This window comes from Lagenorhynchus albirostris, chromosome 5 (assembly GCF_949774975.1).
Source record: "Lagenorhynchus albirostris chromosome 5, mLagAlb1.1, whole genome shotgun sequence".
In the NCBI taxonomy this organism is placed as follows: domain Eukaryota; kingdom Metazoa; phylum Chordata; class Mammalia; order Artiodactyla; family Delphinidae; genus Lagenorhynchus; species Lagenorhynchus albirostris.
In genome coordinates, this window is record NC_083099.1 from 76,276,397 (window position 1) to 76,301,691 (window position 25,295).

At 43.6% G+C, this 25,295-nt stretch overlaps 1 protein-coding gene across 5 annotated transcripts in view; it reads right to left on the reverse strand.

Annotated features, from left to right (window-relative positions):
- The window catches only part of KALRN (kalirin RhoGEF kinase), a 513,398-nt gene extending 511,792 nt beyond the window's left edge, over positions 1-1,606 (reverse strand). For all 5 annotated transcript variants that reach the window (XR_009540742.1, XM_060150454.1, XM_060150452.1 and 2 more), the window contains exon 1: positions 1,173-1,606. Coding sequence is in view for 4 of the 5 variants with exons in the window: in XM_060150454.1 (XP_060006437.1) it covers positions 1,173-1,245 (73 nt within the window). In the remaining variant the exon portion in view is untranslated. The remainder of the gene's footprint in view (positions 1-1,172) is intronic.
- Positions 1,607-25,295: the final 23,689 nt, after the last annotated feature.

The window sequence follows — 25,295 nt, forward strand, 5'->3', positions numbered from 1 at the left end:
AGATGACCTCCAGGGCAAGGCAATGAGGTTAGGAAACAGATGGGTGCGCAGGGAATCTTCAAAGCCAACCTGCTCTTTGACCCCATCAGTTCACGTCCTCCAATCCAATTTACAGAAAGAGGGGAGATGCCCAGGGTCCCCATAACTTACTGGACTCTTCGGGAAAAAGATTCCAAACCACATGGTTCCAGACATGGAAGATGGGGAGCTCTACCTACCGAGTTGGTGGAAGCCACAGGTAAAGAGGAGATGGAGAAACCCTGGTCATCAGAGAAACAGGGCCACAGGTGGTGGCAGATGAGGGTGGTCGGTTCTGCTCTGGGAAAGGGGCTGTGTAGCCAAGGAACATGAGGAGCTATAGCCCTGGGGGCTGGGAAGTGGCAGGGGCCGAAAATAGCCGTTAAGGCAGATCTGGGGTCGGGGGCGGTGCTCTACATACCACAGGCAAGCAAAGATTCAGTGGGTGTGTATGAGGGGGACGCTAACTCACACTTCCAGGAACGAGTGATTCTTATGAAAAGCTCATCCGTTCCCAGAACTGGAGAAGAGGAGGACAAGGAGGAGGTCCCAGGCGCCCACCGCCCTCCCTGCCGGGTCTGCCTCTCAAGTCTGAGACTCTGGCTCCCCACACGCACCAGGCACTACAGTCCTCGGTCTGCACCGCTCCCGACTGTCAGTCTGCAGCCTGCGCGACTCCCGGTCCCCACTGTCCCTCTTTGCACATCGGGGCCGGGGGCCGCCGGCCGGAGAAGGGGTGCCGGCCCAGGGCGGCGGGAGCCGGGCTGACAGGCGCTGGGGGGAGGGGGGAGCCGAGGGAGGGGCGGGGGACGCCGGTAGCCGGAGCGGCGCACTGCAAAGTGATCCAACATCGCCCCATCCCCGCGCTCCGGGAGAAGGCGGCCCGAGGGGACCGCCTCTCGCCTCCCCAACACAGACTCCCGCAAGTGGGGTGAACGCCGAGGGGCGCCGAGCTCCCAGCCCCCACCCCTCCCCAAAATGCAACCCGCATTGCCATAACAACAAGAATCTCGGCCACTCCAGCCCCGGCGACGAAGGGGACTGCCCCCCAACACGCACACCCCAGCAACAGCCCTCCTTTCCCAAACTTGTCCAAGACGCCGCATCCAGGGCAGCAGCCTCCTCCCCAACCCCCCGCGCCCTGCCCAGCTTACCTGTCCGGAAAAAGGCGTCCACGTCCGAGTCGGCGGCTCCTCCTTCCTCCGCTGCCCCCTCCGGGGGGTTCATGACTGGGGGAGGGCGTCCGCGGGCAGCCGGGGGCCGGCGAAGCCTGGGGCCGAGGGCTGCTCGGCGCCCTGTGGGCGGAGGGCGCGGGGCGCAGCGGCCGCGGCCGCAGACCCGGAGGACACCGGGCTTCAAGGGCGGGCGGCCGGCCGGGGTGGCAGGGCTAGGGCAGAGGACGCCGAGGCTCCCTCAGGCAGAGGCGCGCGGCGGGCTGGGGGCGCCTGCTGCCGGCTCCCCCATGGTCCCCCTTCCCCGGGGGCGCTGGCCGCCTGCGGTCTGGCCGGGGCCGGGGTACGAGCTGCCTGGGCGCCCGCTCTCCCTCAGCGGCGGCAGCTGGCTCTCCTCCTCGCCCGTCTGCCTGTCTCTATTGTTCAGCCCTGCTAGTCTCTCCTCTTTATTTTTCCTCCTCCCTCCCACCCTCCCTGTCTCTCTACCTCCTCCCTCCCTCGCTCGACCGCCCGCTCGCTCTCAGCTTCCCTCCCTCGCTCGCTCTCTGGCTCCCCCTCTGGCTCCCTCCGCCGCCGCCGCCGCCGCCGCCGCCGCCGCCGCCGCCTCGCAACTCCTCCCCCGGCTCCCGCTCCTCAGTCCCAGCCAACAATGACCCGGGCAGCGCCGAGCTCAACTAAAGCTCCGGCCCGGGCCGGGGTCTCGCCGCGGCCCCCCGGCGGCGCGGACGCCTCCCTCCCCCGCCTCCCCGCGCCGGCTTCTCCCGGAGCCAAGCCCGGGCCCCGAGCTATTGTTCGATGCTGTTCTAGGCCGGCTTCCTGAGCCCCGCAGGAAAAGCGCCGGCGAAGGAGGCGGCCGGGGAGGGGGCGGGGCCGCCGGGCGAGTCCCCGGCCACCGGGCGCAAGCCGGGCTCGCCGTGGGGGCTCTGGTGCCCCAGCCCTGCGCGCTGAGCCTCGCCCCTCGCGCGGTCCGGGCTCCGGGCCCGGCGGCCGCCTCCTCCACCCCACCCCGTTCCCAGGTGTGAGAGGGCCCGCCCCCCCAAGCTGCGTGTCCCCCAAGCTGGGCCGATCCGTCCCTAGAGGCTGGACTTTTCCCCTCTCCTTCCAGACAGGCTCTCTCCAGTCTCCTTCACCTCCTGAGCCTTTCGCATTTTCCTCACCAACTCTCCTTAGTTCCTTTCTTTTTTAGCTTTTCTCTTCCTTTTTCCCCTTTTCAACGCCCCTTTAAACATCTCTGCCTGTCGCTGTGACTCTTTGTCCAGTTCATTCCTATTGCGATGTGTCCCTATCTTTCCCTCTGTGACTCTCTTGTCTCTCATTTGTCTCTGTCCTGCCTCGGTACTTGGCCCGTATCTCAGCGCTCCTCTTGGACAGCTGTCAAAACTCCCTAATCCCCCGGGCCTTCTCTGTTTTGTTCTTCTCCCTCTTGTGAATGGAGAGATCCAGTTGGCCAGGAGAAAGGAGGTGTTACAGCAAGCTGAATTTCAATTAAAGTGGGGAGTGGGGCTGGGGAGGAATGGGGAAGACCTCAAAAAAGAAAGCAGATGCTGTATGGGGTAATTAATGCAGTGATTGCATTGTGCCAATTGGTTTTTTAAGCAATAATTAAACAATAATTAGGCAGTATTCTGTTTATAGTCCTAGTGACTGCGAAGCTTACAAAACAGAGGCTCTTTAAACCTGAGTACTTAATGTGGTGTGTTGGGGGCTGTTGCTGCTGCCTCATCCAGCCAGATGGAGAGGCTGTGGCCTGACCTAGTGTGTTAAAACACGCCTCACAGAAAAACCAGGTCCTAGTGTAAAACTGATGGCCTGCTACCCAACAGCCAGAATCTTCTGGATCTATCTTCGCTGACCACCTACTTGGTTCCATCTCTCTCCAGGTCAAAGCACCTGGAACCTTTCCAGATCTATTAACCGGCTGACTCTAACAGCAAACAGGATTGATTAAATATGTTTTTAGTGAACGCTTTCTGGTTCCCTGTACTCCTTCCTTTCTTTACTGAATGTCACAATTTTTTTTTTCACCCATTGAAAAAAATAAGTACAGTTGCCTGTCCCCAATCTTGGCTACATGTATCAGACCCTGTTTCTTAAAACTTAATAGAGACTCTGACATCACAAGTTCATTGCCATGAGATCTAATTCATCTGGTCCTAATAGCCTGAACTGACTTAAAGTAGCCAGGTGCTCCCTTTCTTACCACCTTCCCTGACAATGAAAGTACTTCTCATTTGTCTTTTCTAAATTTTGCCTTCCCCTTTACCCTGAGCCGAAACCCTGGCCTGCACTCCCACACATGCACATGATGGCAGAGCTGCTATTAACTGGCACCACTGTGCAGATAGAGAACCGGAGGCCTGGCAAGAGCATTAGCTTATCCCAAATTCAGAAGAAACATAACATGTTTAGAGAAAGGTTCATATTAAATTTTCAAAAGATGTGGACAAGAATGGGGGAAAACCTTATGTAATGACACAGATATTTTTGAGAGGAAATTTCTATAAAGATTTTAGACGTGTCTATTAAGCAACTTCTATTAAGATTTTAAATGTTCATAGCTATATTAATATCAGACAAAGATTTCAGAGCAAAAGCTGTTACTAGAGATAAAGAGGCACATTTCAATTCATCAACTGCACATAACAATCCTAAAATTTTTTGCATCTGGGAGAGTTTCAAAATATATGAAGCAAAACTGATAGGACAAAACAAGGAGAAATAGACAAATTCAAAAGTATAGTCAGAGATTTTAACATCTGTCTCACTCAATAATTTATAAGGAAACAGATCACCAGTAAGGATATGGGAGACTTGAACAATGCTATCAACCAACTTAACTGACATATACAGAATACACCACTCAATAACAACAAATATACATTGTTTTCAAGTGCACGGCTATCAGCTGCATAAGATAAACTATATGCTAAGCCATAAAACAAGTGTTGATAAATATAAGAGGATTAACATCATACAAAGTGATATGAAAATTATACCTCAGTTGTTTTGTTTTAAAAAATCATACAATGTTCTCTGAGCACAATGAATTAAACTAGAAATTAATAACAAATATATGAAAAAATCCCCCAAATATTTGAAAACTAAAAAAATAACCCATGATCAACTAAGAACTCAATGGAGATAACAGAAAGAATTTTTAACCAAATAAAGATGAAAAAACATCATATAAAAATCTATAAAATAGAGCTAAAACAGTACATAGAGGGAAATTTGTAGTACCAAAATAATTATTTTGTAAAGTCTCAAATCAATGATCTCCTGTTCTACCTTAAGAGCAAATGAAATCCAAAGCAGAAGAATAGAAAGTTTAAAAGATTTGAGCATAAAGAAATGAAATATATAACAGAAAAACAAAAGAGAAAAATCAGTGAAACTAAAAGTGAGTTCTTTGAGAAGATAGATAAAATTGACAAACCTCTAGACAGACTGCAATAAGAAAACAGAGAGAAGACTCAAATTAGTATTATTAGCAGAAATAAGAGAAGTGACATCACTATAGATTATAGATAGGTAAAAAGAATAATAGGGAAATATTAATGAACAATTTTATGCCAACAAATTTGACAACTTAAAATGGACAAATTCTTTGGAAGACACAAACTACTAAAGGTCACTCAAGAAGAAATAGATAACTTAAATAGCCATATAGCAATTAAAGAAATTAAATTTGTAGCTTAAAAGCTTCCCACAAAGAAAACTCAAGACCCATATGGCTTCAGTGGTGAACTCTATGAAACATTTAAGGAAGAAACAATACCAATTCCATACACACTCTTCCAGAAAAAGCGAAGAAGAGAGAATATTTCCCAACTATTTCTATGAGGCCAGCATTAATGATGCCAAAACTAAACAAAGACCATGTAAGAGAAAAAAAAACAAAACTATAGACCGCTATCCTTCATGAACATAGATGCAAAATTCTTAATAAAATTTTAGCAAATCAAATCCAATAATATGTAAAAAGGATAATACAACATCACCAAGTGGGTGGGTTTATATCAAGGAGGCAAGATGGATTCAACATTTGAAAATCTATCAATGTAATTTAACATATATTATGGATTGAGTTGTGTCCCCCAAAAAGATATGTTGAAGTCCTAATCTGAGGTACCTGTGAATGTGACCTTATTTTGAAATAAATCTTTGTAGGTGTAATCAACTTTGGATGAGGTCATTAAGGTGGGCACTAATCCAACATGACTGGTGTCCTTATAAGAAGAGAAAAACTCCATGTGAAGACAGAGACACAGAGAAAACACCATGTTACAATAGAGGTGGAGATTGGAATGATGCAGCTGCAAGCCGAGGAACACCAAGAATTGATGGCTGCCACCAGAAGCTAGGAAGAGGCAAGGAAGGATTCCACTCAGAGTCTCAGAGGGATCATAGCCCTGCTGACACCTTGATTTCAGACTTCTGGTCTCCAGAACTGGAACAGAATAAATTTCTGTTCTTTTAAACCACCCAATTTGTGGTACTTTGTTATGGTAGCCCTAGAAAATTCATATACCATATTTTAAAAGAAAAACCATATGGTCATTTCAATAGATACAGGAAAAGCATTTGACAACATACAACATCTATTTCTGATCAAAACTCTCAGCAAACTAGGAATTGAAAGACTTCCTCAACTTAATAAATGGCATCTATAAAAAACCGACAGTAACATTATACTGAATGGCAAAAAACTAAATGCTTCCTCCTAAGATCAGAACAAAGCAAAAATATCCACTCTCACTCCTATTCAACATTGTACTGGATATTCTAGCCAGTACAGTAAGGTAAGAAAAAGAAATTAAAGGCATCCAAATTGAAGAGGAAGAGGTAAAACTGTCTTTATTCATAGACAACATGATTGCCTATTTAGAAAATCCATGAAATCCATCAAAATGTCACTAGAACTAATAATGTATTTAGCAAGATTTCAGGATGTAAGACCAATATTTAAAAATAAATTGTATTTTTATACACTAGCAATGAAGATTGTAAATGGAAGTTTAAAAGCATCACTATTTATATTAGCTTGGAAAAATATGACATATGAAGGCTAAATCTGATAAAAGATATGCAAGACGCTTGCGGTGTAAACTACAATATATTCTGAAAGAAATTAAAGACGACTTAAGTAAATGGAGAGTTATACTGTGTCATGATCAGAAGACTCAAAATGCTTAAGACATCAATTTTCTCCAAATTGATCAGCAGATTTGATGCAAGCCCAATCAAGATTCCAGAAGGTTTTTGTGTAGATATTGACAAACTGATTCAATGCAAAGAAACTAGAAAGCCAAAACGACTAAGAAAAAGAGGGGAAAAGTTGAAGGACTTACACTACCCAATTTCAAGAATTATTATAATGTTACAGTAATCAAGACAATGTGGTGTTGATGTAAAGATAGACAAATAGATCAACGGAATAGAATGGAGTACAGAAACAGACCCACACATGTATTGTCAATTGCTTTGCAACAAAGATCAGAGGGAATTCAGTGTAAAAAGGAGAGCCTTTATACATGGTGCTTGAAAAGCTGAAAATCTATATTCGTTTTCTATGGCTGCTATAACAAATTGCCACAAACTCAGTGGCTTATAACAACCCAAATTTTATTTTCTTACAGTTCTGGAAGTCAAAAGTCCAAAATGGGTCTCACTGTGCTAAAATCAAGGTATTGATGGGACTGCGTTCTTTCTGGAGGCTCTGGGAGAAAATGTTTCCTTGCTTTTTCCAGCTTCCAGAAGCCACCCGTATTTTTTAGCTTTTATCCTCCTTCCTCCATCTTCAAAATCACCTATGAGTCTCTCACACTGCCATCTCTCTGGTTCTCCACTTTTAAGGGCCCTTGTGATTATAGTGGGCCCACTCAGAATAATCTAGGATAATCTCCCTATTTTAAGGTCATCTGATTAGCAAACTTAATTCCATCTGAAACCTTAATTGTCTTGTAATTTGCTGTGTAACCTAACATAATCACAGGTTCTGAGGACTGGGAGGTAGACATCATTGGGGAAATGCATTATTCTATCACAATATCCATATTAAAAAAAAAGATAATTTGGATCAATATTTCACACTAGATACAAAATGGATCATAGACTAAATTTGTACCTAAAACTATAAAATTTCTAGCAGACACTGAAGAAAATCTTTGTGATTTTTGTAGGCAAAAGTTTCTTAACTATGATACCAAAAGCATAATCCTTAAAAGGAAAAAAGTGATAAACCTGACTTCATCAAAATTAAGAGGTTCTACTCTTCAAAAGACATTGTTAAGAAAATGAAAAGACAAGCCATCGGGAGAAATATTTGAGAGTTACATATCTGATGAAGCGCTATACCCAGAATATATAAAGAATTCTCAAACTCAAAATAAGAAAACAAACAACCCAATTTTGAAAAATTGGGCAAAAGATTTAAATAGACACTCACCTTAGCAGATATATGGATGGCAAATAAGCACCTGAGAAGATGCTCAACATCATTAGTCATTAGGGAAATTAAAATCACAATGAGACACTACAATCTATATGAATATCTAAAATAAAAAGACATTCTTATCAAGTGTTGGTGAAGATGTGGAATAACTGGAACTCATACACTTCTGGTGAGATTATTAAATGATACAACCACTTTAGAAAAGAGTTTGGCAGTTTTTTTTGGTTTGGTTTTTTTGTTGTTGTTGTTATTTTTTTTTTTTTGAATTTTATTTTATTTTTTATAGAGCAGGTTCTTATTAATTATCTATTGCATACATATTAGTGTATATATGTCAATCCCAATCTCCCAATTCACACCACCACACCCCTGCCACCCTCACTTTCCCCCCTTGGTGTCCATACGTTTGTTCTCTACATCTATGTTTCTTATTTCTGCCTTGCAAACCAGTTCATCTGTACCATTTTTCTTGATTCCACATATATGCATTAATATATTTGTTTTTCTCTTTCTGACTTACTTCACTCTGTATGACACTCTCTAGGTCCATCCACATCTCTACAAATGACCAAATTTCATTCCTTTTAATGGCTGAGTAATATTCCATTGTATATATGTATCACATCTTCTTTATCCACTTTTCTGTCGATGGGCATTTAGGTTGCTTCCATGACCTGGTTGTTGGACATAGTGCTGCAATGAATATTGATGTACATGTGTCTTTTTGAGTTATGGCTTTCTCTGGGTATATGCCCAGTAGTGGGATTGCTGGGTCTGGCAGTTTCTTACATAAACATACCCCTATATTATGGCCCAGCCATTCTTGGTATTTACCCAAGAGAAATAAAAGCATACATCAATGCAAAGACTTGTACACACATGTTCATAGCAGCTTTATATTTATAATAGCCAAAAGCAGGATGCAATCACAAAATTCATCAAGTGATGAGATAAACAAATTGCAAGATATTCGTAATACTCAGTAATAAAATGAATGAATTATTGATATACCAACAATACATGGATAAAATAATTATGCTGAATGAATAAAAGTCAGACCAGAAGAGTCCATAATAAATTATTCTATCTATATAAAATTATCGGAAATGCAAAGTAATCTATACTTATAGAAAAGTGGATCTGTGGGTGGAGATGACCAGAACAGGAGACTGGGAGGGCAAGAGCAAGAGGGTAGGATTATGAAGAGGAACAAGGAAACTTCTGGAGATGATGGATATGTCCTTGATTGTGGTGATGGTTTCATGGGTGTATGCTTATGTCAAAACTTGTCAATTATACCTCAATAAAGCTATTTTTTAAAAAAACAAATTTTTAAAAGAACAGGGTAAAGCTGTAACTACTATATACAAGGATATAGTAGTTATCTTGAGGGGATTATATGGGATTTTTATGGACTATAAAATATATATATATTTAAATTTTCATAATATGTATTCTTTACAAGGAGGAAAGAGAGAGAGAGAATCATGACCTGGGGAAATTTTCCACACGGTGCCTAAGAATTCAGGGTGGAGGAAGGAGGAGAGATGTTCAGGACCAAGTATTTAGAAAAAAACTCTCAAATAATTTGACAGACACCCCCTTCTCTCCACCCCTCTTTGAAGATTTAAGGAGGAAGGGGACAGGATGATACAGAAGACTAGATGGAAGAATGATGAAGTGTATTGTGCCCAGAAGCCTTCAGAGTGTTACTGACCTGGGTTCTTGGACTCCTTAATCAACAGAAATTGATAACAGGCCAGAAGAGGAGTGCAGGCAAGGCTTTTATTGGGACTCATGCTGCAGCACGAGGGAGCAAGAACGAGTAACAGGTGCCCTTGCTCGTTCCCTGAGGCAGAGGCGAGCTGGTTATGGGGTGAGGGTAGGAGCGGATTGGTGGGTTTGGTCGGAGGGGTGGCTTAGGTGGTCTGCCCCACCCCTTGGTGGTACTGTGTGCAGGGAGCATGCGCACTACCCTGCTTCCGTTCCTGGCACCTGAGAAGTGGCAGGTGGGTTTTGGCCTTTTTGTATCTTATTGTTAGTAATTTGCCCCAACTGCACCTGTAGGCAGTTAATTTTATTCCCTTATAGTTTCTTTGTATCTGTTGCTGGAGGAAACATGTGTCCAGGTGCAAGCACTGTAGCAGTGCAGCAAAGGGTCCCAGGCCCCAGGTCCCAGCCTGCCTCAAGAAGAGTTCAGAATTCATAGAAATAATCAAGGAGCAAGGCGGTAAGCACGCCTTGCTTACCGGAAACGGAAAACTGTGAAAGTCACCAAGAAGGAAAAGCAGTAGCGTGTGTTGATGGCTCATATGTGGAGTGGAGCAGATCTGGGCAGAAAAGAGGAAGAGGTGGTGAACTGGAATTCAAGACACCGCTGGGCACTAGGTAACAGAGAATGGTGGCATGACTAACAGAAGAAAAAAATCTAGAGGAGAAACCAATCTATAGAAAGATGGGGAAGTGATTTAGTAGGATACATGATTTAGTAGGAAAGTGATTTACTTAATCTAAACCCTCATTTCATCATTAGGAAAACTAGAGAATAAAATGACTGGTCCAAAGTCACATAGCAGACCCTAGAATTCGTGCCTCCTAGGCCAGTTTTCCATGCTGCTTCCCTGTAACACATTTCCTCCTACCTGAGTATCTGAAGTGATGATGGGCATCGGGTGGTAATGTCCAATCAGCAGTTAGAACTGTAAGCACAGAACCTGGGAGGGCTAGGGGCTGGAAATATTGATTATGGAACTAGGAGCTGGCTGAAGCAGCAAGGGCAAATGAGATAAATGCTTTTCTATCCATTTCTATTAGCTTTCATCTTTAGACGTATTATCCACTTGTATGTCCTGCTTTCACCTCAAATAAAATTTGCCTTAGAACGAGCACCTCTTCCTGTCTCTCCTGACTTCATTATTCGGTTCCCACAGACTAGAACTGTGGGACACTTGCTAGGCTTCTCCACCTCTTCTACTTCCAGCATCCATGCCATCATTAAGCCAAAGTTTTCCTTTGAAATGTCACCCGTTGCCCCCTTTTCCCTCCAATGCCATCCTAGCCCAGACTTCAGCTCTGTAATCTTTTTTTAAAAAAATAAATTTATTTATTTTTGACTGCATTGGTCTTTGTTGCTGCGTGCGGGCTTTCTCTAGTTGCGGCAAGCAGGGGCTACTCTTCATTGCGGTGAGCGGACTTCTCATTGCAGTGGCTTGTCTTGTTGCAGAGCACGGGCTCCAGGCACGCGGGCTCAGTAGTTGTGGTTCACGGGCTCTAGAAAGCGTTTGTGGCGCTCGGGCTTAATTGCTCCGCAGCATGTGGGATCTTCCTGGACCAGGGCTCGAACCCGTGTCCCCTGCATTGACAGGCGGATTCTTAACCACTGTGCCACCAGGGAAGTCCCTCAGCTCTGTAATCTTGAATTTCCACAATAGCTTGTCAACTGGCTTCCCCAGGTAAGGTGGGGGGAAAGTAAAGCCAATGCCTGAAAAAAAGATAGACCAGGAAGACAGACAAGTCCGAGGAACATGTTGGCCTTGGAGACGAAAGACAAGAGGGTGTCAGGGGCCAGACTGGGGTCAAAAACGGCAGATGCCACAGATAAGTGAGGGGCAACAAAGACTGGGACGTGGAGACAGGATGTGGGTAAGTGGTAGATTTCAAGGCATTTTTGCGAGAGAAAGAGGAGGCTGGAGCCCGATTGCAGGAGAGCGTATGTGGTGAGGGAGCAAAGCAGAGGGTGGAACCCAACTGTAGACAGAACCGGGGCCAGTGTGTGAAGAGAGAATGGGAGGAGCAAAGCTGAAACATCTGTTCGTGATGTTTGGTCAGTGAAAAAAGAATATAAGACAGTAGCTAGACCGGATGGTCAAGTGTCCAAATATTTATTTCATTTTGTTTTTCAAAATGGAGTTAGCTGTGCAGAGTTGAAGGACACAGCTGAGAGAAGAAGAGAGGGATAAAAAATTCTGAAGCTGGAAAACTATGAATATCATCGCAGAAACCGGAAGGGCGGGTGGCCTTCCCTGTTGCAGGGATCAGCAGGCATCCTGAGGGTTGGTCTTCATAAGGAAGCTGGTGGAAGGTATTTGGGCCTCAAATCTTGATTCCCAGCCCTCCATCCATACTACACAGGAAATTTCTAACACAAAGCTGTTTCCTTTGTCACACCATATTCTGTTTAGAGTGAGCATAGGAAGTAATCTGTCCTGTTCTTTTAACACTTCCAAGGGAATGCCAAAACATCCCCCAGTCTTCACCTTGCTTGATATACAGTTGTGACAGAACCAAAGTTCTTCCTGACCTCTACTCTTAAGCCTTTCTGCTGCAATTGAAGCCCATTCCCTCTCATCCTGTCTTTGGGGAAAGCATGTGGGGGCCAAAAAGCCTGCCTGCATGAGGAAATCTGCAACAGGTAAAGATATGGATTTCCTCCAGACCCTGAGGAAGTTGCCCTCATAGACTCCACACCCATGTTCCTGTCAGCCTTGCCTATCCTGAAGAGAGGGGGTAACTCAAAAAGACGAAAGAGCATTCAAGTATACCTCAGTTTCCACTGAAATTTTGAGAGAAAGACCCCCTTAGACAGTTCAGAGATTCAGGTCCAAAGGAAGTCAGGAGAAATTCCACAGCTAATAAACCAAAGCATATCTGAAGCTACCCAAGAAGAGTTACATGTGCTTAAGAAGTGAAGAGACACATAATCCAGTCAGCCCAGGAGCCTCTCTGTGTCACTAAGTGGACTCGAAGATTTAAGTCTCCTCTCTGATGCCATCTCAGAGGATAGGACCTGCCAAGCATCCCAGGGAGATATGTCTCACAGCAAGTGACAAGAAAGGAATCAAGATGTGAACAAGAAAGCGAAAAACAGAAAGGTCAGGATGGAAAAGGAATAAAGACAAAGTTGGAAGAAAGATGATGATAAGAACACAACAAAATACGAGAAAGGGCACGAGAGAGGTGGAAAAAGATGTAGAGAAAGGGAGAGAATGTCTTCCTGCTGTTCACTTATAGCAGAGGTTTTGTAAATAAAGTTTTATTGGAATGCAGCCATGCCATTCTTTTTTTTTTAAACATCTTTATTGGAGTATAATTGCTTTACAATGGTGTGTTAATTTATGCTTTATAACAAAGTGAATCAGCTATATATATACATATATCCCCATATCTCCTCCCTCTTGTGTCTCCCTCCCACCCTCCCTACCCCACCCCTCTTGGTTGTCACAAAGCACTGAGCTGATCTCCCTGTTCTATGTGGCTGCTTCCCACTAGCTATCTATTTTACATCTGGTAGTGTATATATGTCCATCATGCCATTCTTTTATTAGTGTCTATGGCTGCTTTTGTGCTACAACAGCAGAGCTGAGTAGTTGTGACAGAGACCTGTGGCCTGCAAAGTCAAAAATATTTACTATCTGGCCTTTACAAAAAAAGGTTTGCTGGCTTCTGACATAGAGTAATAATGTCATAACTTCCTCTAATGCTAGTAAGCTCTCCCTGGTCTGTCAACTATTCTTTATGCCTAAAGTTATCTTCAGAAACCATTATCCTGAAAGAAACCAAGGCGAGAGCCAAGCAATGGGAAAATTATTCAGAGCTGTAGCTTAGAGAGTGACCAAAGCAAGACTGCACCAAGATACAAGAGAAATCTCAAAGCTGAAGAACAAATCTGACTCTCAGAAAGATAGCTATAGATGGAAAATACATATGTGTGTGTATATATATATATATATATAAGTATGTGTGTGTGAAATATGAATTTAGCCGCATGTGCTAAATACAAATCAGAAACATATACATAAATATATATGCATATTTCTGAGGAGCATTATGTTTCTGTATATACATTTTTCCTGATTAGTATTTTAGCAATGCTAAAATCACATGTTGTACATTACTAAAATCACAGTTGTTTCATGGTGATAAGATTCATACGATTTGGGAATTAAAGCAATTGATCAATACATGAATAATAATAATATAAAACTGAAATATGGATAACAGGGGAAATTAGGGAAAGAAAATAGTTTAAATGTTTCCATTATCTTCTTCTGATATTAACATGAGAGTACATGTTTGAAAGTGGTATTTTTTATATCTCTATCCAAGGTGCTTGGTAACATGAGACTAAGGAGGAAAAAGGCTGGGAGTAAAGGGTGAATTCTACCCCATGAAATGTGAAACAGAGTCATCTAGGCTGTTCTGGAGATCTGCAAAGAAATTAAAGAACCACATGTCTCCTGCATTTTGACTCATATTTTTCCAGTCTTATCTTCCTCAGATTACTCCTCCCCAAACTCCATGAAGCCATCCCACTCTATCTTGTCCTGCGCACTCACACACACACACACATTCATGACTCCAGGCACAAGGTTCTACTCTTCATCCTCTCGATTATCCAGCAATCCTCGCGCTGTCCCCATTTCTAGGCTCCTGTTTGAAGGCAAAAACACTGCTGGTTACCTACCCAAAATCCATTCTCCTTACTAAGACAACTGCAATGTTATCCAGGAGGGCAGTGTGTCCAGCTACAATGTTCATCTTCCCCCAACTCCTTTGCAGCTAGGGGTGACCATGTAACCTATTTCTTGTCATGAGACATGACTCAGAGAAAGTCTGCTAGGGAGTTGGGGAAAGTGTTTGCCCTCCTTATACAGGCCCTCCCTTTCCCTCCCACATGCCTCTCTCCTTTCTCCATTCTCCTTTCCTTCCTTCCTTTCTTTCTTCTTTTTCCTGCCTGGTCCACAAACCGGAGGATTGAGATAGAACAGCCATCTTGGGAGCATGACACAGCAAAGCCACAGGCTAAGGATGGGAAGCCTAAGGAGAGAAGAAGCCTGAGACCCTGAGGACAACTTGGAGCTGCTGCATCAGCCTTGCACTTCTCATTAGGTGAGAATAACATGCTGTCATTTAGTTAAGGCTCTATAGGCAGGTTTAGGTAATGAGTAGCCTAACGCAACTAATACCCTTCCTTCTACCTGGAAAGTCACTCTCCCCATTTCATAGCCAGTTTTTGAAGACCGACACTTCCTTCAAAACCCACCTTAAATCCCACCTCCTTAAGAAGGCATTCCATAACATCTCAAGATTAATCTCCTTCTCTCCTGTGGTCACATAGGGCACAATTAAAATCATTAAAGTAGCATGCATATATCAAGCATGCTTCATGTCATAAATAATTACGAATGTTTATTCATACATACCACGCCACTCCCAGATTGAGAGCTCCTAAGGGCAAGGATCTTCTTCACTCATTTTAAACGCCCGGCAGCGCCTAGCACCTTGTCCAGAGCAGTCACTCAATGAAGGATTGTTGAATTACTTTGATAGGAGACATGCTTTCCCTTCCCAAGTATATATTATGGGTCATATTAAAACACCTGGCCTCTATGTATATAGGGTGGAAAAGTTACCAAATGGAAAATAGACTTTAGAAATCCTGGTCATGTTTTGACCACATTTTGACAGTTTTGAAACTGTACAGCCTATTGCTGACTAATGGACCAGATGTATAAACTGAAGTTAAAGAAGGGACAGAAATGAGATGGTATTTAAAGCCCAAGACTGGGCCTATATACTATCAAAATAGTATGCTGGTTTCACCAAACTCAACCTCAAAACAGTATCTGCTGAAGGTAGACCCCAATCTACAGCAGTTAATCCAACTTTTACACTTCTACTGCTTATTTATTTCCTTTGTTTGACAAATTTTTTTTGAGCACCTACTATATGCCAAGCCTAGAGTGACCAATCATCCCATTTTGCCTGTGACTGAGGGGTTTTTGAGATGCAGGACGTTTAGTGCTAAAACCAGAGAGTCCCAGGCAAACCAAGATGGTTGGTTACCCAAGAAGCTCTGTTCTCGATACTGGATATAAAGCAGTAAAAAAGACAAATGTGGTCACTGCCCATATGGAGCTCTACAATCTACTGGGCTTTTATTGGGGGGATCCTAGTAATTACAAATAGGATTGCAGCCTTTAACTACATTTTCAAGTCATTCAAGTTAGATTTTATTACACAGGAATCAAGTCCATCCAACACTTCCAGGTGCTAACACCACAAATCTCTCAGCACAGCTGGCTGTCCATGTGGAGGAAAGATGAAGGATTTGGAACAGGAGAGTAAGCAGAAGTTCAGTTCATGAATGTGGTCATTGTTCTGCCGGCTGTGAATTCCAACCAACTTTAATCACAGCCTGGACCAGTCATCTGTTGTTCTTGGATCAGCAGGCAGACTCTATCTTCAGGTTCTCAGCCCTCTTTGTGACACAGATTTTGACCTGTTGGGTGGAACAGTGCCTTCTGTGGAAAGGGCCAGGAGATGTCAACTTTCCCTGGGGGAGTATGGAGGTAATCTGACTGTGGCATCTGCTGATGTAGCCATTGCAACTTAGTGGGGATATGGCTTTTTCTCCATCATTGATCCATCTGCATTCCTCCTATAGCTGGATACTGGATTAAAGAGAAAAACCCTCTCACTCTTGGGTCAAGGGTATATGATGACTTATTCCCCCTCTCAGAATGTCAACCCTTCTCCCAGGTAGATACAGTCAGCCCTCTGTATCCACAGGAAATTCAAGGACAAAGTCTATTTAAGAAAAAATTTAAAGACGTTAAAAAAAAAAAAAAGAGCCTACATGGCACAAAAGCCGAGGCATAGCGTAGTATCTCATAAACAACAGGAAGGGTCACCCCTATAACAAGTTGCAAATCAATATTCTAAGTGAAGTAAGTAAATGGCTTTTCAAAAAAACTTCAGCCACATTGCAAGGAAATATCTCTTTATACAGCAGACCCTCTTTATCGGCGGATTCTGCATCTGTGAATTCCACCAATGGCAGATCAAAAATAGTCAGAAAAAATTCCAAAAAGCAACTTGAGTTTGCCACATACTGGCAACAACCTACATCACATTTACATTGTATTTACAACTATTTATATCGTATTTACACTGTATTAGAAATAATCTAGAGATGGTTTAAAGTATAAAGGAGGATGTGCATAGGTTAAATGTAAATACTACGCCTTTTTTTTTTTTTTTTTTTTTTTTTTTTTTTGTGGTACGCGGGCCTCTCACTGTTGTGGCCTCTCCCGTTGCAGAGCACAGGCTCCGGACGCGCAGGCTCAGCGGCCATGGCTCACGGGCCTAGCCTCTCCACGGCATGTGGGATCTTCCCGGACCGGGGCACGAACCCGTGTCCCCTGCATCGGCAGAATACTACGCCATTTTATATAAAGGACTTGAGCATCCCCACATTTTGGTGTCTGTGAGGGTCCTGGAACCAATCTCCCATAACTACCAAGGGACAACTGTAATATGCTCTTCTGAGTTTAATAATCTGAAGTTCCTGTGCCCCGCAGTAGCTATCAACGCAACAAAGGCTTAAGGTCTTGGTTCCTCCATTCCCAGAATCAGTGGATTACTTCTTACTCTGTGGTGGACTTTTTCTCTTCTATCTCCAGACTTCATTTCTGTTAGGCTTTAGTAACCACCAATTAGTTTTCTACAATTGGCTAGACACCATGCTAGGTATTTTTTATATCCATTATCTTATTTAAACAATAACTCAAAGTAGATATTGTTATTCCCACTTCCAGATGAAGAAACCAAGGCACAGAAACATTAGGGAACTTTCCCTGGGTCACATATTATAAATGGACAGAGCATAATTTGAATCCCACATAATTTGAATCTCTCTCAGACCTTTCTGAGAGGTGGTTTGATGCTCTGAAAGGGAACAGATCTTGCACACTTAAAGATAAGTGTGAGGGCTTTCCTGGTGGCGCAGTGGTTGAGAGTCCGCCTGCCGATGCAGGGGACACGAGTTCACGCCCCGGTCCGGGAGGATCCCACATGCCGCGGAGCGGCTGGGCCCGTGAGCCATGGCCGCTGAGCCTGCGCGTCCGGAGCCTGTGCTCCGCAGCGGGAGAGGCCACAGCAGTGAGAGGCGCGCATACCACACGCAAAAAAAATAAGTATGAGAAAAACTTTGAAAAGAGAAGCAATTTGGGGTCTGTTTATTTCTAAATTTTGCTTGGGGAGAGGGCGGGTGGAACAAGGAACACACTCCAAATCAGGGAGAGCGGCTGGACAAAAGTGTTGGTCTATTGCCCCGCACTAGATCAAATGTTAACTTAATTTATAACTATATGTGAGTTTGTGCTTTGAAGCAATAAGGAATTAATTTAAAAACCACCTTAGAGGGTTTTAAGGATTTTTTTTCAATAAACAAAACTAAAATGCTTAATTTTATTTCCATGGAAATTTTTATGGCAAAGATGCTTTAAGTGGCCTAGAATTACCCTTTGGAAAGATACGGACCAGAGAAGTTAGGGAGTTCTCTCTTTGTTTCCTCCTGGGCAGCTTTATCACTGAGGCACAGCATTGTGGGTCTCCGAGCCTGACCACACCACTACCCATGCCTTCCGTCGGTACAGTGGTAGGATTTTGCAGGGACCCCAGAACAGCTTTGACAAATGAGGCAAGAAAAGCCTAGAGCCATGTATCCCCAGGGTCTTGCCGATGGCCTGACTTGTAGCAGGTATTCAATAATTTTATTGAATAAATGAATAAGTGAACAAATAAATAAAGCGATTTTTTTAGAAGGTCACACAGCAGGGACAAAAATCCAGTGTCCTAAATCTTCACTCCATCTTTGATCTAGTTACATCATTCTCTGGGTAAGCCTGGCCAACTTTAGAATGGATATTTGGATATCAGAATGAATAGGGCACTGTGCCTGACTTAAGCAATACCCCAAATTTAATTACAGATGTGGAAAAGATCGAGTTGGTGAAGACCTTCTGCTATCTCGATGCCAAGACCATTCGGTGTGGTTGGTGTGATTTCTAATGAGCATCTGCTCCAACTCACCAACCCCTTTACACTTTCATACAATGCACAGCTCACGTTACAAAGTCAACCATTCTTTATTATCTGCGTGGCCATTCACTCTTTTGCTGTCTCTCCCTGGTAATTGTTTAATCTGGCTTCCCCTACCACAGTTCTTGGCTGCCTGCTCCCCCCTGCCCCTGTCAATCAGGTTGTACTCGGGGAACGTAAAGGCACAGAGAGCATTCCAAAGTGAGTTACAATTGATGAGGTGTTTATCTACTGCTTTGGATTAGCCCCATGCCCTGTATGGATACACACAGCTTTAGCTGGTTGAGCCACCATCCGCGGATGGGGGCGCTTCTAAGATGTAGTCTCAGCTTTCCATTGTCTGTGCTAAGAGAGGGGACAAGGAGTGTGGACGCACAGCAGATACATTTTTAAAAATCAAGGTATAATTTACACCCATTTTAATTCCACATGTTAATGAGTTTTTACAATGTTCTACACCTGTGCTACCGTCACCATACTTGAGACAAAGCACATTTCCAGCATCACAAAAGTGCACTTGGGCCTCATCTCTGTCAGCCTTCCCCTACTTTGGCCTCAGGCAACCACCAATCTTCTTTCTATCACTCTAGATTAGATTTGTCTTTTCTAGGGTTTCATGTAAGTGGAATCAGAGAGTATGTACTCAACAAAAGTTATTTTTACTTGACTTTGAAATAGCTTCTCTGATTTCCTTCCCAGTGATGTCTGGTTCAGGCTGATATTAAAATGAGTTCGTGTTTCCAGCACCCACACTGATTTGACAGGGCGGGCAGAGCTAGGACTTGGAGGAAACCTGAGAGGTAAGAAGCAGAGGCTGATGAAAATAATTACTGGCAATGAGAAGAATGCTGGCTCTTCCCAGCATTGGTAGAATATGATCAAGAGTGTGTGACCACTTTGTGCCCTGAACCCATTTTCAGGGTCGCTCAATACGGCTTCTCCAAAACCTAACTGCCTGGGAATTTTGCCTGCTTTGCCTTGAATGGGCATTTTATTTGGAAACTCCAGCCTCCAGCCAGCCCCGCTCAGCCATGGAGTCATTGCACCCTCTGGTGTAAACACAGGGATCTGTCACCCCCATGGCATGAGGCATTCCCACCCCACAGCCATCCATCACCCACCACAGCCCTGCCCTGGAATGTCAGCTCCCTCCAGCTGCTGTTAGGTTCATGGGTCAGAGCTGAGCTTGTGAATACATGAATGTACAGGGATCCCAAGAGTTCAAGCGCTTACGAGAAGACAGGACCAGAGAGAAGGGAAACCCCAGAAAAGACAGAGCAAGCTAGACGTGAAAGATGAAGAGGTGAAGGGCAGAGGCCCAGCCCGAAAAACAAAGCAGGAAGGAATAGAGGGATGGACTTTCTTTTCACTCTGAGAGAAATCCTAAAAATTCACTCCTCTGTCCAAATAAATAGATTCAGACCCAGGCTATGAAAATCCTTGAAAAGTGGGTTTTAACAAGGAAATGCTGATAAATCTTTTCGACCACCTACAGCTCCAGGTGCTGCTGGACCTGCTTAATTCCTTTAAACCTCCAATAACTTGAACTATGGTGTTTGAAGTCTCATAAATCTTCACTAGCTTAAAATAGGGCTTCCCTGGTGGCGCAGTGGTTGAGAGTCCGCCTGCTGATGCAGGGGACATGGGTTCGTGCCCCGGTCCGGGAAGATCCCACATGCCGCCGAGCGGCTGGGCCCGTGAGCCATGGCCACTGAGCCTGCGCGTCCGGAGCCTGTGCTCCGCAACGGGAGAGGCCACAGCAGTGAGAGGCCCGCGTACCGCAAAAAAAAAAAAAAAAAAAATAGGGAAATATAAATCATGTTCAGGAGCTTAGGGGTAGGGAAAGAAGATGGGCATCCCAATGCCATTTAAAACCACACCACAGGCTTTTCATCAAATTATTCCAAGGAAAGCTGAAATGGGAAATGCTCAGGTTTCCGAGCTGTGGTTCCATGCGTTCTCAATTTGTTCTTTTTCCTTTTCTCAGGGGGTGAGGTGGAATGTTAGGGAGTGTTGACAGGCTATTTAGTTGGAGAGAAAAAGACTGCAAAGACCTAGCACATTTAGTCCTATTTTTACACAAAATAAAACCAAAACCAAACAACAATAATTTTTAAAAGAACGAAACCTACTGCCAGAAGTTATTAGAAAACAGCACTGTTTCCCGTAAGGTAACAACATAAATGATGTCTAGTTTTTGTTAAAATATTAATTCATGCCAAAATATAAAAGTTATGGATACTATGCTACTAATAGTATATATATCTATTTCTAATCTAATCTATCTATTTCTAATCTAATCTATCTATTTCATCCTCACAGTAGCCCCATGAGAAATATTATTTTCTCTGTTTTACAGATGAGGAAATGAGGTTCAGATGGTTTAAGTAACGCACCACCAAGTCACACAGCTGGTAAATGATAGAGCAAAAGTTCAAACCCAGAGTTTGTTTTGAAAGCCCTTATCTTATCCAGGATGCCATCTATTGGGCTGGCCAAAAAGTTTGTGTTTTTCCATAACATCTTACAGCCTACCCAATACCTTCTGGGCTGCAGTGGAACCAGCCACAGACCACCTGGAATAATCCCATATATCATGCTCTGAGAATTGATGTGTTTTCCTCTTTCTCTTTCTTGGCCTGGTCCCATGAGCTTTTCAAACCCTGAAGTCTTAGAAAAGTCTGCTATATTAGTTGAATCTTTACTGAAAATTCAGACAATGCAGAGAAAATGAGAGTCCCTCACTTGTGTTGCTTGCTGCAAGTCGCAGTCTTCTGGCCGTGATGTACTACCAAGTGATCCTGGAGAAACCTCTGAACTTTAGTTTCCTCACCTATTTAATAAGGATGTATACGACCCACCTTTGGGGTTGTTATGAGGATTAATGTGTGGGAAAGCAGTCTGGAGACTGCAAAGGCCAAGCAATTGCTGGGTCTTAAAATGATTATGGTACCTTAAATATAATAAGGAGGAACAGCCCCTTTCCAATGCCAGCTTCACAGACAAGAGAAAAGGGAAAAGACATTTCGGTCACTCGGATGGAGATCAGAACTCATTTCAAAACACTCATCATTGAAAGACCTGAGAGAGGGAAAATACATGTCTCTCTACCATCACTTCCCAAACTGTCTTCAATGGGGTATTGACAGATGGTTCCTCCAAAAGTCTGTGGCCAGAGAGATTTGGAAAACACCATATATGTGATCCTTCCCTCAGGGAATCACAATGTACTCTGTCTTAAAGGTCCTGAGAAGTCCTACCATAAAATAGTCTCTGCTTGATCCAGCAATTCCCAAACATTTGACCATAGGAACTTTATTTTGGGGTTTCCACTTATTAAGCATCTCCCAGAACACAAGGGAACACAGTGTAGGGGGTGCCATTCTCAGTATCCACAGTTCCTCTCACTCACCGTCAGCACAGAATCGGATCTACTCTCATTCATTCCACTGTGACCCGTGTTCCTTCATCAAACACTCGCATCACAATGAGGAGACCCCCAACGCCTGTGAACACGTTGTTACAGTACCAGGCTCTTCACAGGGGAGAGTATATACAGCACATCCCACAGATCTCTGGGTTCAGTCCCCACTGCCTCAGACAAAAACAGAGGAACAAGAAGAGGAAGGGGTGCCTGTCTCATTTAGCGGCTCTTCTGCAATGTGTGTTTAATGATGCTAACTTAACACTAGAGAATCGTCTTCATTTGCTGTCCTTCAGAAGCCGACCTTGAAACAAGGATTTGAGAGCAAGTAGTTTGTTTGGGAGTTAATCCAAGGAAATACCAGCAAGAGAGTGAGGAAGTGAGTCAGGAAGGGGAAGACAGCCAATAAAAAGTGAATTATTAAGCCAACTATAGCTTAAGTAGACAGCTATAGCTTAAGCCTACAGGGAAACAGTGTAAAACACACACTTCAGCATTATCCCACCCACGGGATGAGGTTGCTGGGATAGTCACACATCATCTCCCATCACTCGTTGGTTGAAGGATGCTCTGGGTTGGTGGGGGGGTGTGCAGGGCAGTTAAACTTCCAGAACTTCTGAGTCCCCATGTATCTTGGGCATAGTAACCTTCCAGGGTTCCAGATAAAGTCTTCAAGCACCAACTTGTAGATACGTGCAGTTGGACGATGTCTGGAGCCCACTGAAAATGATAAAACCTGAGAGATATGGGTCTGCCTCACCGTGTCTCATACTTGCTTTGTATTTTCAGATGGGAAAACCAAGTTTGAAGAAAGTTAAATGTACCCTTACTTCCTGAGCAGCTGTTCCAGGTATTTTTGAGGTGCAGGGTGGGCAGAATGTGACCTTGAGTCTATAGTCCCAGGCCAAGAATATAACTGAGCCGAGGACACAGGTGACCGACCACCTCTCCTCTTCCCCCTGAGACGGTGGCTATTGGACTTTTTCTGGCTCCACATCACTAATATTGCTCATTACAAGCAGTGATTCTCAACAGCTGAAGGTGAGGAGAAGCTACACTCCACCAGAGCTGTGCATGGGAATCCAGGGGGTCAGAATCTGTACTTAAAATATCTGTTTATATGACTGCCTCACTCCCACACCTGATGCTAGGTCACTGTGATAGCGGTAATAGGAACATAGGATGGGCTAAGGACTGATCAGATGAGGCAAGTCAATGTGCCTCTGAAACCAGCAACTATTTCAGCTGAAGGCATCTCTTTTATCTAAACATATAAGAAAAGTTACAGTGCGGCAGCAAAGGAAGAAGTTTTCACTGTAAGCTAAGGATGTTTGAGTGTTTCAAGAAGTTGGCAAAAGACCAGAGTTTAGGAGAAGCTTCAAGCAAAATTGTAATTGACTCAATTTATGGTTGTTCAACTTAAGACCATCATTCAACATCCAGTTAAGTTGAAAGTCAGAGGTTCCCTGTTCTGTTTCAAGGGATTATTACTTTCTGTTCCCTTTTCCCCACATCTTACCTGCTACCCTTCCTCTTTCCTTGAGTTCATTCCTATTATATGACATTTACAGATGTGGCTAAATTTGGAGCAATGTCAGTAATTTATACCGAAGGGAACTCAGTTACTTTGTCTCCACAGTGTTCCAAATTATAAAACCTGATTATACCTATGGTTTGAACCTCTATTTCGTCAGGTTATGGAAAATAAGTTAAAGAGAAGGAAAGGCAGCATTTTAGGAAGGGCCAGGGTAGAGATTCCTCCACCTAAGTTGTGCTTCTTTGACCAACATTACATCAAATGATTCTTTGGCCCTTAATAAAAGTAGCCATCGGTGCTTATAATTTTCTCTCCAAGTTCCTAAGCATTTTCACTCAAAGTGCCTCCTCTCTTGGTTGACATCTTCATTCCTGGATACAGCTTTCAAGGGAGGCAGCAACAATACTGCTTCACCTGATTCTGACCTCTCCAAGCTGGAACTTCTTTTCACAGCTCCTCTAAAGACAATGGCCTATACACCATTCATGATGCTAGAGATACTTACAAGAGTGGAAGAGTGGCTTTCAGATATTGACTAAGAACCTCCATCCATCTACCCTTTATCCCTGGGAAGAGAAGGAACGCAAGCCATATTTACTTCTCCCCATGTCCCTCACCTCTGTACCTCAAGAAGAGGTCATGCCAGTGTGATGGAGAGATCTTAGCACACTGAGTGGGAGTGGCTTAGAAAAGATGGTGGGCCCCCTCTGCCACCCTCCTTTCTCCCTATTCCCTTTGCATTGCTGAAGAGGGCATCTGGCTCACAGTTCTCTTCTCCCATGCCTGCTGCAGTGCATTCATCTTTTTGGCGTCTTGGCCCACGAAGGTGCCCAAACTTGGGTTTGTGCTTAGGAGAAGGAACAGCATAGGTAAGCCTCTGGCCTCTGCGTTGTGCTCTAGGCCACCTAACAGAGCTTTCAAATGCAAGCTCCTTCGTCATTGCTCCCTGTGCATGTATTATCCTTAGGAACCTTATGGAGAAGAGAGAGAGAGAAGATTATGTCCCTTGTTTGGGAAAAGGATTTGAGCATTTCCTAGGTGTCCTGGCCTCCTAATTCACCAACTGTTAATGTTTTGCCACATTTGCTTTATCTATATGTATGGTATGTTTGCATGTGTATGTTTGGGGTGTTTTTATTTTTTCTTGTTTTGAACCATTTGGAAATAAGTCATAACATCACAGTTACCATTTTAACCATTTTTAAGTATAAAATTCAGTGGCATTAAGTACCTTCACATTGTTGTGCGTCCATCTCCAGAACTTTTTCATCTTCCCAAACTGAAACTCTTCCATTAGGCAACAACTCATTCCTCCTTCCACTAGCTCCTGGCAACCACCATTCTGTTCTCTGTCTCTATGCAATTTGACTACTCTAGGTAACACAGATAAGTGGAATCATACAATATTTGTCCTTTTGTGTCTGGCTTATTACACTTAGCATAATGTCTTCAAGGTTCATCCATGCTGTAGCGTACGTAAGAATTTCCTTCCTTTTTAAGGCTGAATAATATTCCATTTAACATATATACCACAATTTGTTTATCCATTCATCCATTGATGTCCACTTGAGTTGCTTCCACCTTTTGACTATATTAAGTAATGCTGCTATGAATCTTGGGTACACAAATATGTGTTCGAGTCCCTGCTTTCAATTCTTTTGGGTATAAACCCAGAAGTGAGATTTCTGGATCATACGGTAATTTTATATTTAATTTTTTGTGGAATTGCTATACTGTTTTCTACAGAGGCTGCACCACTTTACACTCCCATCAGCCATGGTTCCAATTTCTCCACATCCTCACCAA